Below are 18,498 nucleotides of genomic sequence, written 5' to 3' on the forward strand. Positions count from 1 at the left end.
CAACCCAGCTCTCGCCGGCTCTCCGCAGCCGCCGCAGCGCCCCGGCGGCCGGGGGGGACGTGCGGGCCGAGGCCGCCGCTGGCGGGATTGCCGAGCAGCCGCGGGGCCCGGGACGACCGCAGCCGCGCCTCCCGCCGCCCGGGAGCGCACGCGGCCGCCGGGGCTGCGGGACCGAGGACCGCGCCGCCCGCGGGCCGCCCCGGGGCCGGCCTCCCTGCCCCGCCGGCCGGCGCCCTCGCGCCCCGCCCTCGCGCCCGCCCTTCCCGGAGTCCCGGACATGAACGGCTACGGCTCCCCCTACCTGTACATGGGCGGCCCGGTGTCGCAGCCGCCGCGGGCGCCCTTGCAGCGCACGCCCAAGTGCGCGCGCTGCCGCAACCACGGCGTGCTGTCCTGGCTCAAGGGCCACAAGCGCTACTGCCGCTTCAAGGACTGCACCTGCGAGAAGTGCATCCTCATCATCGAGCGGCAGCGGGTCATGGCCGCGCAGGTGGCGCTGCGCCGGCAGCAGGCCAACGAGAGCCTCGAGAGCCTCATCCCGGACTCGCTGCGCGCCCTGCCGGGACCCCCGCCGCCGGGGGACGCCGCCGCCGCCCCGCCGCCGCCGCAGACCTCGCAGCCGTCCCAGCCGCCGCCGCCCCGGCCCGCCGCGGACTTGGCCGCCGCCGCCGCGCTGCGCTGGGCCTCGGAGCCGCAGCCCGGGGCGTTGCAGGCGCCCCTCGCCAAGCCAGGTAAGAGCCGCCGGGCGGGAGCGGGCGCGGGCGCGGGCGCCGGCGCCGCGCGGGAGGAAACTTCGCAGTTTACTTCCAGTTACCGGAGGAGGTGCTCGGGCCTTCGCCCCACCCCGCCGAGCCGGTCCCCACTCTCCGGGCGCAGGCCGGCCTGCCGTCCGGACCCCGAGCCGGTGGAAGCCGGGCTCCCCAGGTAAAAAGGGGGGACGTGGTCGCCTCGGCCGGCACATAAAGAGGTCGAAGCGGGACCAAGTTAAAACCCACGCGGGCGCACACCCCACGGCGAGGCCAGGCTTCCCAGGCTGCGAGCATCGAGGGCCTCGCCTTTGGAGGCTGGGACAGGTGGGCGCAGGTAAATGGCCCAGGCCAAGGCTTGGCCGAGTCCGAGCCGGGCGTGCTTCGCGGGCCGGGGACTTCGAGTGACCCAGAAGCCTTTCTAGTAACGCGCTGTGGCTTCCAGCTTCTTGCGATCTGAAGGAAGCCCCATGTAGCAGCCTCATTGAAAAGGGCCAGAAAGCTTCCTGAACCGGTGGCGGCCGGACTCTGGCGCACCCGCACCCGGAGCTTGCAGAGCTGCCCAGATGGTTTACCACCGTTCCTCAGGCGTCCTCGGTTGTCTCTGTGGTTTAAAGAAAAACAAATAAAACTTGACCTATGGCGGCGGAGGACACCTCTGCCCAGCCCTTTCTGATTCTAGGCAGGTGTGGTGGGCCTGTTGCTGCTAAGAGCAAAGGCGCTCTCACCGCCCCTTCCCTTCCTCCTCTGCTGGGCTGTGTAGAGAGGGTGGGTCTGCCCAGAGTCTTGGAGGTGCCTGTATTCCCACACCCCACCTCCCAGCTTCCATCATCTGCTTTCTCCCCAGGCCTGCAGGCCCAGGTTGAGTCTCTTTCCTCCTGGGGAATCTCTAGCTTGTCATCCTACCCAGCCCAAGTGCTCCTTTGATTTTTGGCTGCTGGGATTCAGTAGATGTGTGTTTGGTGTTTCCCTTGGGCTGGGGCAGATGTACAAAGCAAAAAAGCCCCATCTGCCCAGGAAGGGGGAGAGAAGCGCTGCTAAAATTTTGGGAAAGGAAGACCCTGGAAGGCGCAGAGCCCTCCTGTAGGTAGAACTGTGATAGAGCTTCTGCCTACACCACTCCTCTCCACCCCCCCCCCAAAAAAAAAGACATTAACCCTGGCTTTTGGAAAGATGCTTTCGGGGAGCACTGGACTGCTGTATGGAGCTGGGGAAATGCAGACTCACGAGTGAGTGGACAGGAAGCATGGATGGCACAGGTCGGCTGTCCTATTGCTCAGTTATGCTCTGCAGGTCTGAAGCTCTGAGAACATCTTACGTGAAGAGTAGGCCTGGGCGTTTTATGGCAGAGGACAGCTTGCTGAACATGGATTTTGTGGCTCTTTAATCCAAAGTAGGGTATAAGCATATCTGTGAGTAATGAGCACCTGCCCCCCCCCCAACACACACACACATGCCCCGTCAATCTTTTGTCCCTCTCATCTCTTTGTATGTGTAGATTTGCCATAGAGAAATGGGAGGCGGGGAGAAAGAAGATTCAAGAAAATTCTTTCTGCTTTCTCCTTTAAGTTGAGATGAGTAACTAGGAGAGTTGTGTCTCAGTTCTAGAAGTTGATCCCTGCCACTAGCTTTCCTTAGCCTTTGCATTTCCAGTTTCTCTGTCTTCATTTCCCCAACATCAGAGCAGGAGTCTGCGTAGGCCAAGGGTAGTAGCATTTTGCAGTGGCCCATCTGCCCAGCAGCGCCCCAAGGGCATTGGGTTCTGGAGTCTTTGTCCAAGAGGGCATTCTTTCATATTCTGTGCTCTTCAGTCTTCAAACCAGTCTTTGGGATAGCCAAAGTTCAAGGTTTCTAAAGAGTCGCAAAACCCAAACAACCAGGGGAGGAGGGGGTAGTGGGAGCCGGAAGGAAGGCGGGGTAGCAGCTGCGGTAGCACGCCTTGGGGGAATAAAAGAGGGAGGCAGATTTCAACTGGACAAACCAGACCTGGTGCGTGCTCTCTGACTCCAAACCAATTATTCAGGGATCGCCTGAGCCTTCCAAATTGAAAAACAAGGGATTGAAAAGGAGACTAGGATTTACCACGAGGAGGGGTCAGAGTGGTGGCTTTGGAGCACTGAGCCCTCAGAGACCAAAAAGCCTAGTTTCCAATTCTTCAGGCTGCATACTATGCATATTCATTTATATAACTTTTGTTCTCTTCTTTCCATTGGTTCGACCCCATAATTCCATTCTTTAAGGGGAAAAAAAAGCCAATCACCAATCCAAAGGTGGGAGGAGAGAGAAAAAGAAGAGATAATTATTTCCCATTAGGAAGGCAAGCTTACAAGGGGATCGGTTCTATGCAATGCTTTATATGGAGAAAGCTTCTTTTGAGTTTAAGTTAGGGAAAACTGTCTAGATGTGAATCCCAGTTACTGTCTGTATTATGCCTTTTTGCAGTTGTTTTGGGAACGTATGTAACATGCCATCCTGGACAAATAGATCACTATGTTTAGAGAAGTAAAGCTCTATTTGAATAGTAGGTCCACATGTACCGTAAGCTCACAGACCATTAGGCATCTAAATACCTGCTGGCACATTCTACAGATTTGTCTGTGAGATCTATGTCAAAAATGCCATTGGTTCTTTTTGAAAAGGGCCTCTTTTGTACATAGCTATGGAGACATATGCCTTTTTGTTGTTGGATACAAACACAGGTGCAGAAACTCAGGAGTCCTTTTACCTCTCCAGAAATCCTTGAGAAAAACCACTTGCCCCAGAGAAGGGTATGTTTCTTGGACACTGCTGGAAGAAAAACACCCTGTTAGGGGAGTGACACGTTAACACCAAAATTCAGTTCTGTTGCTGAAAGAAATCTCTAAAACTCTGCTTCAGATTCTTTAAAGGAATGAGGGTGATTTTAACCCAAGAGTGTAGTAAGCTCGCTGAGCATCCTTTCCAAGGTGGCAGTGGCTTGAAGGAGAATTTTTCATAGTCTAATGTTATTAATTCTAGTTCTGTATTGGAGCGTTCTTTTTTCCTTCTGGGTGTACATTTCTCTTGCTGTTCGTCTTGATGTTCGTCTATGAACGGCCTCATAGTAATAAATTTTGATTGAGCCTGAGATTCTAATTTTAGCTTCTTTGTAGCATTGACTCACTTACTCTCCTAAATTCCCTCTTCAGCCTCTTCACCCTCCTGCCTCCCCCCATGAAAATAGCCTGGGAAGTGTCAGCTTCTTTCAGATCTTACTGTATCTGAGTCAGCAGCTTCAACCAGCCAAGCCAGACTTTCAGGACGTAAGCTCTAGAGCTGAGGAAAGTTAAGGGTCAGGACCAAGGTGAGAAGCTAAAGTTACATACCTGTGTTCTCATCCCTTCCCCCACGGCCAGCTTTTCGCTCCAGGAGAGTGTCCTGGGTCCCCTAGAGCTGTGCAAGGAAAGACCTGTGGCTATAGATACTTCCTACATTTGTCTACAAAATGAATAGGTACACAAGTTCCTTCAAATGTTCTTAAAGGAAAAAGAAATTTAAAAAAACCAGCGTATTTGGTTAGGACAGAAGAAGAGGATCAGATAGGAAAGCAGGAGCTCCCTTCACGAGTGGGTCTCCTGGAAAGGAGCAAACAAGAGACCTATAGGGCAGGGGAGAAGTCAGGTGATTATGGAAAACTATTTAGTTTTACCTCCTGCTCCGCCCGTCTTAGCAACCTAATGCCAGCTCTGTGCTTTTTTGCTCCAGCTTGATTGGGTCCTGTCCCATCTGCTTCCTAAGTAATGTACTTTATTATTATTATTATTATTATTATTATTTAAAGAGACAGATGCACCTGCTAGTACCATGATTGTTACGGGATCACCAGTCCAGGCCGTAATGGGAAATCCTGGTGATGATAGGACAGAAGCAAACGAAAAAGCGGGAAAGACTTCAAAGTCATTCATGAAATGGGTTTACAAATTTTAAAGATGGGATCTGGTTATTTAAGACACCTTGATTTGGGGCAAGGAACCTGCTTTCAGTTGCGCTTGGAAACACAAAACCAACCAAATGCAGAGGAGCAAACCGTCCTGAGGTCCTGAAGTCATGGTCTCTTCCAAACCATGGCGCAGCTCAGGTGGTGCAGGCAGAGGGCTTGGGCAGGGTCCGGAGGGGGACAGGGGCGGGCCATCATGGAGGGGGGGCAGCGGGGCCCTAGGACAGGCGCACACGGCCAGCTAGCTCGTAGGCATAGGCTCGGGTGCTACAGGCTCCCTCCTGGCTCACTCTGGGGGTTGCACTACAGGGCCCAGGAGCCCGCAGCCCCCCATGCCCTTCCTGCTCCCTCCCTGCTGCCTCCTTGCCTCCGGAGCTTCAGCTTCGGTGTGTTGCCAGATTTAGCACAAAAAATGTGCAAATAGCCAAAAAAAAAAAAAAAAGGATGTCAAATATTGCATGGTTTGAGCACCTGGGTGGCTCAGTGGTTGAGCATCTGCCTTGGGCTCAGGTTATGATCAGGTCCTGGGACCAGTCCCTTATCGAGGTCCCTGCAGGGAGCCTGCTTCTCCCCCTATGTCTCTGCCTCTCTGTGTCTCTCATGAATAAATAAATTAAATCTTTAAAAAATATAATCCAGGGTGCATACTGCAACTAAAAAGCTTTTCGTTATTCATCTGAAGTTCGAATGTAAATGGGTGTCCTGGCATCCTATCTGGCCACCCTGGGCCTAGGCAGTCCCCACCCAGCGCCAGTCGCCCCTCAGTGTGGGGGTCTTCCGGGGCATCCACCAGCTTCTCTTTCTTTCTGGGGAGCCTCTGGTGATCCTCTTGTGGTGCCGAGGACAGGGCTGACAGGAAAAAAGGGTGTTATCCCCTCATGTCTGGCCACCACAGGCCCACTGCCATCCGAGAACGAGCCCCCCCCCCCCCCCAACACACTCCTCTGGGTTATAAATCTGGTGGATAGCTGTGCTCTCGACTTACACAACCAACTTTTCTTTTCCCTGATGGATGAACTCCCGGGTTTAAAAGATTACAGTAATCACAGGAGGACAGTGTAAATCGAATCTGATAGCAATAACTTTCGGGGAAGGTCAGGCTCAAGTGAAATGTTACCAAGCAACAGGCATTTTGTTTGCAAAATACAATCAAAGAGCATTGATGAGAAATTCTTTGCTGTGGCCAGTCAGCACTTTCTGCTAACAGCTTTACAGAGAGAAAGTGAGTAAATCTTCATAAATCAATGTCCCTGGAGGACTTGGAGCCCCGTTCTGGAAATGTTGCACTTCTTCCTGACAGAAGAGGATGGAGCTCCTAATCTATTTGCCTGCCTCCCTTTCTCCCCTCTCCCTCTCCATCCCCTCTGCCTCCCCTCTTGTTTTCCTCCTTTCTTTGGCTTTTTAACCTGTTCTGGCTCCTCTGATCTCTGGATTTTCATGTCTAGTCCCACGTGGCCCTAATGGCACAGTGGGCCTGGAAGTGAGGGACGCATGGGAGCTCGTGGCAGAGATCAGGGCCCAAGTAGTAGAACAACTGGATCCTCCCAGGTCCATCACCTTGGGATTAGGTCATGTCACTCTCCAGCGTCCTACAGGCTAGTGAGTCACCCCCTTGTCTCTGCACCGAAGACTTCTCTAAAGAAGCTAAAACGAAAAAACTTGGTGGGTTTTTTTTCCATTTTATTTTCTAATTAAACAGCTATTAAAAAACAAGCACAGTCAACTGAATTAACAGTATTACAATACCGAAATTAACAGTATTGTGGAAAACCGAACATTCAGAACGGGTCAGTTCTTTACTGAATCTCTCATCCCTGTTTCTGCTTCCAGTGACCAGGCAGGCGTACGTTTTACGGAGCTGGGATTGGTGTTCTGCTCTCACCGCTTATTACTTCTGTTAGTTCAATATGAGTATTTGTTGCAACCATTGTCTCTACGTGCCAATGTTTACAACAGCGTGAACCCTATGAATACACCTTAGCCTGCCCAGCGGCTGGCCCTCGAGGTGATTTGCTGTGTTTTAATGTAAAATATGACCAACCGCACGGATAACGTGGAAAAATTTTGCAGAAGACTAGTTAAACTGCAAGCCTCTCAGTGACCAAGAGGCAATGTTTTGATCAGCTCTGTGTAATCTTACCTAATAAGTGCTGGGGGCATGGTGAGAGACTTAAGGGTTTCTGTTAAACAGATGAATAGAGAGCTGCATTTCTGTCAGTTCCCAATGAACATGTGGATTTATAGATGATTTTTCTCCTGCTTCTTGAAAAGCGTTCCTGAGTCACTGAAGGGGTCAAAACTCAATTTTTGCAGGATGTACGAAGTCCACCATTGCAAGTTTTATTTTCTTAAGTTCTGCTCTTTCTATAGCAGTGTTCCCCCCAATATTGATCCCAAGGAACCATCCTGATTCCTCCATATATTATTAATGATTATGTTATGTTATTATATTATGTTAATGATTTTTTAAAAAGCAAAGCGTGACGATTTGTACTCTTCACAGGTCCTCCCCCAACCCTCACCAACCCAGAAAGAAAAAGATTTTCCACTGATACTCATTTCCTGCTGTACTTTAGATTTTCAGCCACTCAGGTTTTGGTTTTGTTGTTGTTGTTGTTGTTTGTTTTTTTTATGATTCAGCACTTCTAGTGTGAGATAAAGATAACAGAAATGTAAAAACGTGTGTCTCCTGTTAGCGTTCTGACTGGCCATTGGTCTCTTCTAGAAGCACCAGGTCCTGCCTGGGCTTTTTCCCTGTCATTGCTTTAAGATTTGGGTGCTTAGAAAACCACTCATCAGGGTACACTCAGAGGTGTGTCCCCTAAAGCTCAAGTCAGCATAAGAGGCCATACAATCCACGTCCCAAAATGACATGATTTCAAAAGAAAAAAAAGTCCAGTGACTTTTGTTCTAGGAAATGTTCCTCTCTATGCCAATGTTTTTGTGTTTTCATTCAATATAATATTTTTGTAGGTATAATGGGATAGAATGGAAAAACCCACCACATTGAAGCCTGAAAGAGTCTCCATTTTTGTGTTTATTTCACATGTGTGGTTGGTTTACCAAACTATTTGAAATGAATACCTAGGTCTTTATTTTTTTTAATTTTTTAAAATTTATTTATGATAGTCACAGAGAGAGAGAGAGAGAAAGAGGCAGAGACACAGGCAGAGGGAGAAGCAGGCTCCATGCACCGGGAGCCCGACGTGGGATTCGATCCAGAGTCTCCAGGATCCCGCCCTGGGCCAAAGGCAGGCGCCAAACCGCTGCGCCACCCAGGGATCCCTAGGTCTTTAAAATGTATATATATGTAACTACATTTTCATATTTAAAAAGTCCTCTAAAGGAGGAAAGATATTGCAAACCATAGTTTTATTTAATTTTAAAGATTTTTTATTTATTCATGAGAGACGCAAAGAGAGAGGCAGAGACATAGGCAGAGGGAGAAGCAGGCTCCCTGTGGGGAGTCCAATGTGAGACTCGATCCCAGGACCTGATCATGACCTGAGCTGAAGGCAGATGCTCAACCACTGAGCCACTCAGGCACTCCACAAACTGTAGTTTTAGATTGGAAGTCACTTTTGTGTGAGTGTTCAGTTTCTTTCCCTAAAGTCTGTAGCAAAAGGGGATAAAAAAAAAGGTCTTGTAGCTATCTTAAGGCTTATGTATTTTTTTGAAGTTGGTAGCATATTATTGATAGAAAAAATTTCCTTCTTAATTGAATATCTACTTCTTTTACATATTTTGACCCGAGTGAAGGGTTTAGCTTAGGGGTGGCTAGGAGCATGTCTATATCACGAAAAATATGAATTTGAAGAGTGAGTAGTAAGACTTTTTAAAAATACCTGTCTGTTTAAGCCTTAGAAACAACAGATTGTATCACTTCCAATAGGTGACTTGGAATATCAAATGAAATTTGTGTCTTTCTACTTTTTTGACTAGTAGGCATGGCTTCCTGCACCCAGATGCTAGGGGTAAAAATGTTATCAGCTGGAGTATATTCTTACTGTCTATGTCCTAGGAATTAGGGTGTTAGGTTCGAGGAGAAAGAGGGTCAAGTGTTCGGGGACTATTTCCCTTTTCATTTTGTTGGTTGGCAGTGTCACATTTCTGTATCTAGAAAGGCCTTTGTGTTTTAAACCAACACGAACATTTCATAAAGTTCATTTAGGGGGGAAAAAACCTAGAGATGTAAAGAAACACCCATTATTAAGTTACCCTTTATCACTGAGCTCAAAACCCACCCTCTATAATTACTCGTGAAAGTCTGTATTTATAGAACAATTTACAATACATCCAGTGTAGGTACAGCTGTATATCCAATACTAGATACCATAGTGCCACAAAATTGCAGGGGCTCTGCAGTCTGCCCTTCAGAAATTATGATGGTGAGGAGGGACTCCTGGCACAAGGTGAGAGGCTAGTCTTGCCTTGTCCAGCTTTGCAACCCCAACAGCCTTGGCCGTTGAGAGGGATCTTGCTCACCCACCAGCCTGTAGGAGGACTTTTATGCGGGGCTCAGGTGCACAAAAGCCTTGGGTGTGTCCCACTCCCCGCTTCCTTCAAGGTCTAGGTCTTCCCTTTGAACACGGTATCAGCAGCACTGAGCCCAGTTGGTTGGGATACCCTGACTTTCTACTTTTTAGATTTCATTCCTCTGACACCCTGTTAGGTTGTTTTGTTTTGTTTTTGTTTTTTGTTTTTTGTTTTTTTTCCCATCTGGCCATCGCCTGGACACCCAAGCTGGAGAGGCCGACTGCCCTGAAACCTGAGAAGACAGTGTGGATGAATGGGCACAGCCCAGCCCACCACCATCACCACTCCCCCTGAGAAGTTACCAGAAGCACGTGCTGCTCTGGGCATGCCACGTAGCAGGGTGGCACAAGAAATCAGAAAGGCAGGGGCCCTTGCAGTCCTGGGGGTTCACAGCTGGTGAGCAAGCTGGCACCCCATATAAGATTCTGTTGTGGCTTGTTCTGCAGAACAGGAACATAGGCACAAGAGTAGAATTCTGTATTTTCAGGTTTATAGTCTTGTCATCCACTATCCAGTACTTCAGGATTGTATATCTTTTGCCATTTTGGGGAAAAAAAAATACTACATTTTCGTAATGGCAGATGTGTCAGATTAACTGGGACATCATTCTCTAGCTCCCTTTGGCTAAACTTCTGTGCTTTGAATCACTTTCTTCTGGAGACTGAAGTGTTCTGTGGAAGAGTGAGTTTGTTGAGAGACCTTAAAACATTTTCCACACATGTGTTCAGTGTTTGCAGCTCATCCGGCATGGGAAAAATTATCTTTTTTTTTTATTTAAGATTTTTTTTTTTTTTTAAAGTAAACTCTACGTTTAACGTGGGGCTTGAACTCACTACCTGGAGATCAAGAGTCACAAACTCCCTGGACTGAGCCAGCCACACACCCTGGGAAAAGTTATTTTTTAAAATAGGAAGCCTCTTTTAGGTTCACTCATTAAAAAATAGCTAAGTTTTGAGCTTCCTAGCTGTACTTATATACTTATTTCGTAGAAGAACCAGTAGTTTCTCTTGCTTTCAAAAAGAAAAAAAAAATCTCACCATCTCTTATATTGCTGTGTACTGTGTGTCATATTTATCTTTTTTTTTATTGTGGTAAAATATACATAATATAAAATTTACTATTTTAACTTTTTTTAGGGGTACAATGTAGTGGCATTGAGTAATATTCACCATGTTGTGCTACCACCACTACTGTCCATTTCCAGAACTTTTTTATCATCTGAATCCCCTGTACCAGTGACAGGATAAGTGCCATTCTGTCCCTCTCCCCCTCCCTCCCAGATCCTGTTAATGATCCTTCTACTCTCAATCTCTGTGAATTTGTCTATTCTAGGAACCTCACATAAGTGGAATCAGAGTATTTGTCCTCTTGTGACTGACTTATTTCATTTAGCATATTTTTAGAGTTCATCCCTATCATAACCCGGGGTCAGAATTTCATTACATTTTGAGACTAATATTCCATTGCATGTGTGTATCACATTTTATTTATCCATTTATCCACTGGGGACACCTGGGTTGCTCCCACCTTTTGTCTGTTGCGGATGATGCCACTGTGAACATTTGTGTACAGTATGTATCATCCTGGATACAAAGCAAGTTCTTTCTGGCTATGTTTGCTTTTCTCCATCCCCATGCATCTTATCTGCCCAACTAGATACTAAGTCCCACAGATTAGGGGCTAGTCTTACACTTCCTGGTATTTTTCACTTCCTTTTTTTCTGTTTCTCTCAGTATCTTGCATATTACAGGCATACAGATACTTGATACTGAAAATAATAGGTAAGGAAAGCTAAAGTTAAATTCAAAAACCCTGTTTAGAGATACACAGTATTTAAAGCATAATTTTATTTTCTATTTCCCTGGGGAGTGTATTTGGCTTGTGTTCCCAAGCCCCACTGAGCAGGGGCCCAAGTCCAATTATGTGTTCACATCAGTGCTGAGCTAACGTACTGTCACTGTGTCCACTCATTTTCAAGTGTTTCGTGACAGAGTAACTGCCAAGAGGTATGCATGGGGTCATGAGTCAGAATGTAGGTAGGTCTAGTTGCTTAGAATGGGAATCTGTAGAAGCTTTTTCTGTGTTGTTTTTCCTTTTTTGGTTTAAGAACAAATACACATTCACTCAGAGGACAGGGCATCTGTGTCCCCTGTCCTAGGGGGTTGCAGGAGGGGAGATGTCAAGTTTCTCTTACCAAAACAGGTCTTGTGCACGTCCCAGAGCTGTTCTAGAAAGCAAAGTTGGCTTGATACGTGCAGGCTGCAGATGATCCCCGCATAGAAACCTTACATTGTGTATTGGAAAAAGCAGTGGCTTATTAATCTGCAAACTTGGGATAAGTGTGAATTTGTATCAGATTTATGGCTCAAAGTTGCACTGATACAGTTTAAACATATTTTAAGACGTATTTGTCTTTGCTTGGCAGGTATTTATTTATTGCTTTGTGGAGGACCAACGTTTTATTTCCCCATTATATTGAAGATAAATCTCACGTTAGAAGAATGTTCATAAACGGGCCTTTGTCTTAAGGCTTTTAAAATAAACAAAAACAAATTGGAGGAGATAGATTTTTGCAGCTGCTATGATGAAATTTCACCGGCTGGCTTTCTAAATATAATCAGGTGTGCCCACAGAGAAGGTGACAATGAAGCTATTCAGAAAGGGCCGCAGAAAACACAGGCAAAGCGATTGTTTACAACCTGACAACTGGGTCATTAATAATTTTCATCTTTAGATCAGTTACACTGGCTTTGAGTAGAGACAGCCAATGTTTTCAAAAGGATAAAAATCTCCTTGCACAGAGCATGCTAATAAAGAATATGTTCTTTTTATTATAAAAGTCTGTTGGCATTTCCTACTGCAAGCAAACCAGTCCTACCTACTCCTTTCTGCCCACTTTGCGCTGTAATACTAGCCCTTTGGGGGGGGTAATGTGTTAGGTCAAAATGTGACATTTGCAGCTGGTTTAGTTCACAGCAAATCTCTGCTTTATTTGGGAAGCTTTTCCTTCCTTTTGGTATAATTCAAGAAGGTATCTTTAAATCCTCTCCATGAACCTTACTAATAAAACAGTTTGTGAAACGTTTTTACCTCTTGCACCCCCATGGTCCCGGAGTTATGGGCGCATTGTTTCATTGAAGGATCATGCCCCGACGCAGTTTGACAAATCTCTCCAGCCGTTTCCTTCCTGTCCTGCGACCTGCCCCACCATTGAGAATTCACAGCTGGTTTTGCTTGCCCTCTACTGCAAGCTCCAGGAGACCAAATCTGTCAGTCCCTCGAGTGGCCGTGCAAGAAAGATTTCAATGGATAGAGGCTTCTTTCTGGAAATTCTATTGATTAGTTATGGTACATGGTAACCTGATGAAACATAGGACTAGTTCACGAGGCATATTTAACACAAAATCTGCCTCTGGGAAATGGATTTAAGATATAAAAATTCTCTTCCATGGATACGTGTGTGTGTGTGTGTGTGTGTGTGTATATATATATATATATATATATGGGGTGCACGACCCATATAGGGTGTCCCTACGTGGGATGATGTCCCTAGTTGACACCAGGCACCTCATGTGCAGAAAAGGAGCCGGGAGACAAACCCGAGCTCATTTTTCTGGCCTTCCCTGGGCTGCGTCAATCCCTAGACCTACAGAGCGTCTTCATTTAGATCATTACTGCCCTGACAGCCACATCCTTTAGGGTTATAGGTATCCCATCACTGTTCTGTGTTTGAGGCAAGCTGCTCTGTCTGAGAAATTGCTCCAATTTCTAGATCTTTTTTAGTCTTTTTTTTTTCCGTCCCCGTTCTCCAGTGAGGTGGTTAGGATTTCTTTTCTTAAAAAAGCTTCCTGAACGGAGGTGTGTGTGGCGGTGGGGGTGGCGGGGGGGGGGGGGGGGGCGCCTGGCTGGCTCAGCCCTAGAGCCTGCGACTCTTGATCTCAGGGTCATGAGTTCAAGCCTCACATTGGGTGTAGCCCTTGCTTAAAAAAAAAAAAGAAAGAAAGAAAGAAAGAAAAAGAAGAAAAGCAGGCTTCCAGCGTGTTGGCACCCACCAGCTTGCATTCCTCCTTCCAAATGGCCTGGGGGTGGGGGTGGGGTGGGGTGGGGTGGGGGGTGGGGGTGGGGGGCTCGGGCCCCAGCACATCTGTTCCTCTTTCCGCGCCCTCCCACACCGGGGAAGGATTAACCCAGCTGTTGTCCGCTTTCCAGATCTGGCCGAGGAGCGGCTGGGGGACGGCGGCGGCTCGGCCGACAACGCCGAGAGCTTCAGCGACAAGGAGGCGGACCAGAGGAGCTCCCCGGACGTGGCCCCAAGCAAGGGCTGCTTCGGCCCGGAGAGCCCCGAGGTGGTGTCGGTGGACGAAGGCGGCTACGCGCTCGCGAAGAGCGGGGGCCCCCCCGGGAGCCGGCCCGGCAGCCCCAGGTGCGCCGCGGAGCAGAGCCACCTGCTGATCGAGGGCCCCTCGGGGACCGTGTCCCTGCCCTTCAGCCTCAAGGCCAACCGGCCGCCCCTGGAGGTGCTGAAGAAGATCTTCCCGGGCCAGAAGCCGGCGGTGCTGGAGCTCATCCTCAAGGGCTGCGGGGGGGACCTGGTGGGCGCCGTGGAGGTCCTGCTGTCCAGCCGCTCGTCGGCGGCGGCGGCCTCCGAGCGGACCGCGGCCGAGCCCGAGGCGCTGGTGCTGCCCCCCAACGGGCACCTCTTCGAACACGGCCTGGGCTCCTACCCGCTCTCGTCCTCCAAGTGGTCCGTGGGCTCGGCCTTCAGGGTCCCGGACACGCTGCGCTTCTCGGCCGACTCGGCCAACGTGGTCCCCAGCCCGCTGGCCGTGCCCCTGCAGCACCCCTTCCCCCAGCCGCCCCGGTACCCGCTGATGCTGAGGAATACCTTGGCCAGGAACCAGTCGAGCCCCTTTCCTGCCCAACGACGTGACCCTGTGGAACACCATGACCTTGCAGCAGCAGTACCAGCTGAGGTCCCAGTACGTGGGCCCCTTCCCCGCCAACTCCGCCGGCGTCTTCCGGGGCTCCCCGGTCCTGCCCGCGCGCGCCCCCGAGGACCCCCGCATCTCGCTCCCCGACGACGGCTGTCCCATCGTGGCCAAGCAGCCGCTCTACGCCGAGGAGGACTATGACGAGAGGTCCGACTCCTCAGACTCTAGAATACTCAACACTTCCTCCTAAAGCGCACTGCTGGGGGGGGTGTGACCAGGTGACCTTTTTTTTTTTTTTTTCTGTGCATTTGAAACCCCCCTCCTCCCCCTCCCCCCCTGCCCTCCCCCTGTGCGGGGAGAGAGGCCACCTCCTGTGCATACCCTCTCTCCTTCTGTTTGACAAAGTGACTGTGCTCGATGCTATATACCTTAGCAATAAAAACATAACTTATTTAATTTCTTGCACTTCATTGGGAAATGCCAAATAGCTCTGCTCTGTGGCTTTAGTGCTGAATGTGTATTGTTAAAAGAGGGTCTGATGCTAAGAATAGTCTTGGGAAAGCCGGGGCCACCGAAGATTGATGTGGGAGGTGGGGGGTGGGGGGAGATCTCTAAAGCTGAAGGTCAGCTTTTGCTCCTGCCTCAACTCAACCCGGAATGTCCGAGAAAATAGTATACTTGAATGCGGTTTTTGTAAAAGAGGATGCCTCAGGATTTGTAAAACCTAAATAAAGCAAGTGGTTCGGTTGCAAATGGACGATACACAGGGACCTTATATTCTTACGCTAAAAATCCTTCCTGCGTTTTAGAGAGAGACTGCACTTAAGAATAGAGTGAACCGCTCACATGCTTATTTAAGCTTGGACAGTTTTCGGAGACAAACTCCCATTAAGAATTATTCTTTTCACATGGCTGAATTGAAACATGCATAATGTCAATGTAAAGCCAATCACAGCTGTGAACTGCATGAAATGTATTGTGAAATGAACACAAGATTAAGCTTTGTCAGGTTAATGTAGCATGCTGAGGACTCTAGAAAAAAAAAATAAACTAAGGAGACGATCTTCGTTTATGTCATTTCTACTTGTGGAAAGAGGATCTCTAAAGAGAGAAACTCGATGTCAAAGCTACTCACCAGCGCATGGATCAGGAATCAAGGTATCAGTTAAATGGGACATTCAGTGAGAGATAGGGATGGCAAAGTTTGGGGGGCTGCATTTAGGGAGATGGAGAATTTATTGGCGAAGAACAGAGTTCAGTTCAGTCCCTCTGCTCATTCATCTAATTCTTCGGCAGATACTTAGTGCCTATTCAATGTCAGAGAACGCTTTGTGTCTGCTGTTGTCCAAGGCACCTGTCTACGGGTCCAAGACAAGCAGGGATGATAATGGAGAGTCCCATTAAAGAATAAAGTAACAATGCAACAGTTTACAATGTAAGTACTTAGCACCGTACCTGACAGAGAGAAAGCCCTTGATAAATGAGAGCTCTTACTGCTATTAATTAAGCTCAGTAGCTTTTGCATTCTTGCTCAGATATTTTAAAAAGAGAGTTTTCAAACAATGCTGTTCAGTGGTGCCCCTGCCAACCACTTCTCTTACTGTGTCCATTCTTCCAAGTGCATGAAAGCAAAGACGACTGCTTAAGTCTGACAATAAACTTAGGAAGGCGGAAGGGAAGTAAATAAGCACATAAATAAAAGCCTCTGCATGACGAGGATGCAGAAAGAGCTCCCGATGCTAGAATAAGCCTGGAAGGAAGAAGGACAAATCCTCTTGGCCTGAGATATTCCCTCCACTGGGAGACGGGGCGCTCCTATCAGCTGCCAATCACCCTTGAATGGGTCCCAGGAGGGGGGAAAAAGAAAAGACATTTAAAATTAAAATTTCTTTATTTCTCTAGGGCACTGTGGGAATGAGAATGTTTGATTAGAAAAAGGTCCTTATATTAGTTGGGCTAATGTGTATTTCATGGACATAGGTACATACCAGGGTGCTTTAAAGTTAATACTATTTATTGTTCGGATTGTATTTAAGCATTAGCCTATCTGTAAAGGAAGAAAGCAAGGAAGTGACGAAGAAACGAATACGACCCCTGATCCTAAAGACCCATGTCTGGGACATTTTCTGTTGTGGTGATGAGCTAATGTCTGGGCCTCCCTAGGCACAAGTATATTTCCCAGGGTATGTTCACCTCAAAAGCTTATCTGCATTTATGTAACAAGCAACGGTGGTAACAGGTTCCCCGTGAGCCAATGGTGGTGCGAAATCTGTCTTCAGCTTCAGGTTCAATGACCGGGATTGAGCAACACTCTCCTTAAGATACAGTGTCTTCACAGCATGACTTCACCCGCACAGATCACCAGAGTCCTTGACTCCTTTTGACAATGGCCAGCAGCAACAGGAACTGTGCATATGTAAGGCAGTGAATTCACAGGCTAGTGCAGGTATGTTTGATCCTCAATATAATCTCCTGAAGCCAGAAATGCTTAGTTTGGTGGGGTAGGTGTGGTCAGGAGTCAGATGGGAGAAATCCGTTAAGATCCTTTGCCCTGCTCCCAGAGGTCAGTTTTGCTTCCTCTGCCGTCCTTCAATTCTAGCTCAACACTCGGAGAAAATCCTCCTCTGCCATGTAGGCCACAGGCCCTCAGTTACTATTTCACATAAAAGAGGAAAAAATCAACCAACTCCTGGCTAAATTCCCATCTGTCACACAGACAAAATCACGGGTGCTCGGCAGGACACTTGCAGCCTGGTCAAGCCAGCCTTGAGGAAAGTTAATCCACGTTAAACCAGGGCATCTCTCCTTCTAGTGAGGACCTGCCGCCTGCTAGTCTTAAATGCTGTGTTCACCCACAAAGTGAGTGTGGGCAGGTCAGCCAAGGTCTATAGCATCTGGTCTCCAAGCGTGATCCATGCCCCCCAGCACTTCCATTTCTAGTTGAGATTTGTGGGCCCTGCTTGTTGAGTTCAGAATCTCGGAGAGCCTCGGCACCTGCATGTTTATCATCCTCCCCGGGTGATTCTTCAACTCACTAAGAGTTGAGGACATCACATCCTTGGATTTTCTTCTTATATCCATGCTAAGTAAAGGAGCTGAGATAGGTTGAAATCCCTATGCCCTCCATTTCCATGTCCTTTTCTTTAAAAAAAATTTTATTTATTTATTTATTTATTCATTCATTCATGAGAGACCCAGAGAGAGAGAGAGAGAGGCAGAGACACAGGCAGAGGGAGAAGCAGGCTCCATGTAGGATCCCGATGTGGGACTCGATCCCGGGACTCCAGGATCACGCCCTGGGCTGAAGGCAGGCGCTAAACTGCCGAGCCACCCAGGGATCCCCTCCCATGGCCTTTTCTGTGGCGAGAGTAATCTTCCACGTGTGAGCACCTGCCCTAGATGTACAGCTCAAGGAACCTTAGTGGCAATGTTGATGTTTGAATCAAGTACACACTTGAGATCAGAAGTGCCCGTTTTTGGAAACTTCTGATTGCCAAAGCACCAGATAGAGGCATAGATGCGCTGCCCTTTCTCTCAGGGGGAGTGCCACTTAGAGCTCCTGAGACTTCCCAGTCTCCTTAACCTTCCCTTAAGGTTATGCCGTGATTCCAAGTTTACTAGTGACACCTGGAAATAGGTTTTGCCCTGGAGTTGGAGCTTTAAGTTTTGTTTTTAAAGATTTTATTTATTCGTTCATGAGAGACACGGAGAGAGAGAGGCAGAGACACAGGCAGAGGGAGAAGCAGGCTCCCAGCAGGGAATCTGATGTGGGACTCGATCCCAGGACCCCAGGATCATGCCCTGAGCCGAAGGCAGATGCTCAACCACTGAGCCACCCAGGCACCCCTGGAACTTTAAGTTTTAAGAAACATCAGTAGTTCCCTCCCTCTTCCCGCCAGTTTTGCTAAGATATAATCGACATATAACATTGTGTAAGTTTAAGGGGCATGAGGTGACGGTTTGATAGGTGTATATATTGCAAAATGATTTCCACAAGTAAGGTTAGTTATCCATCACCTCACAGGATTATTTTTTTTGTTGTTTTTGTTTTTGTTTTGTGGTGAGAACCGTTAGATCTGTTCTCTTAGTGACTTCCAAGCATACAATATAGTACTGTGAACTCTAGCCACCATGCTGTACGTTGGATATCAAGAACTTACTCATCTTACATCTATGAGTTTGTATCCTTGGAGCAACCTCTCCCCATGCCCCTCACCCTCCATCCCTTGGCAACCACGATTCTACTGTGTTTTTGTGACTTTTGCTTTTTTTTAGATTCCATGTGTAAGTGAGACCACACAGTACTTGCCTTTTGGTGACTGGCTTATTT

The 18,498-nt window shown here is 48.1% G+C and overlaps 1 protein-coding gene across 1 annotated transcript; it reads left to right on the plus strand.

Annotated features, from left to right (window-relative positions):
- Positions 1–277: 277 nt before the first annotated feature.
- DMRT3 (doublesex and mab-3 related transcription factor 3) lies at positions 278–15,220 on the plus strand. The gene is given in 3 exon segments (XM_038525618.1): positions 278–731; positions 13,447–14,144; positions 14,146–15,220. Coding segments are annotated over 3 exon segments (1,425 nt in total). The 3' UTR covers positions 14,419–15,220.
- The last annotated feature ends 3,278 nt before the right edge of the window (positions 15,221–18,498 follow it).

This window comes from Canis lupus, chromosome 1, assembly GCF_011100685.1.
Source record: "Canis lupus familiaris isolate Mischka breed German Shepherd chromosome 1, alternate assembly UU_Cfam_GSD_1.0, whole genome shotgun sequence".
In the NCBI taxonomy this organism is placed as follows: Eukaryota; Metazoa; Chordata; class Mammalia; order Carnivora; family Canidae; genus Canis; species Canis lupus.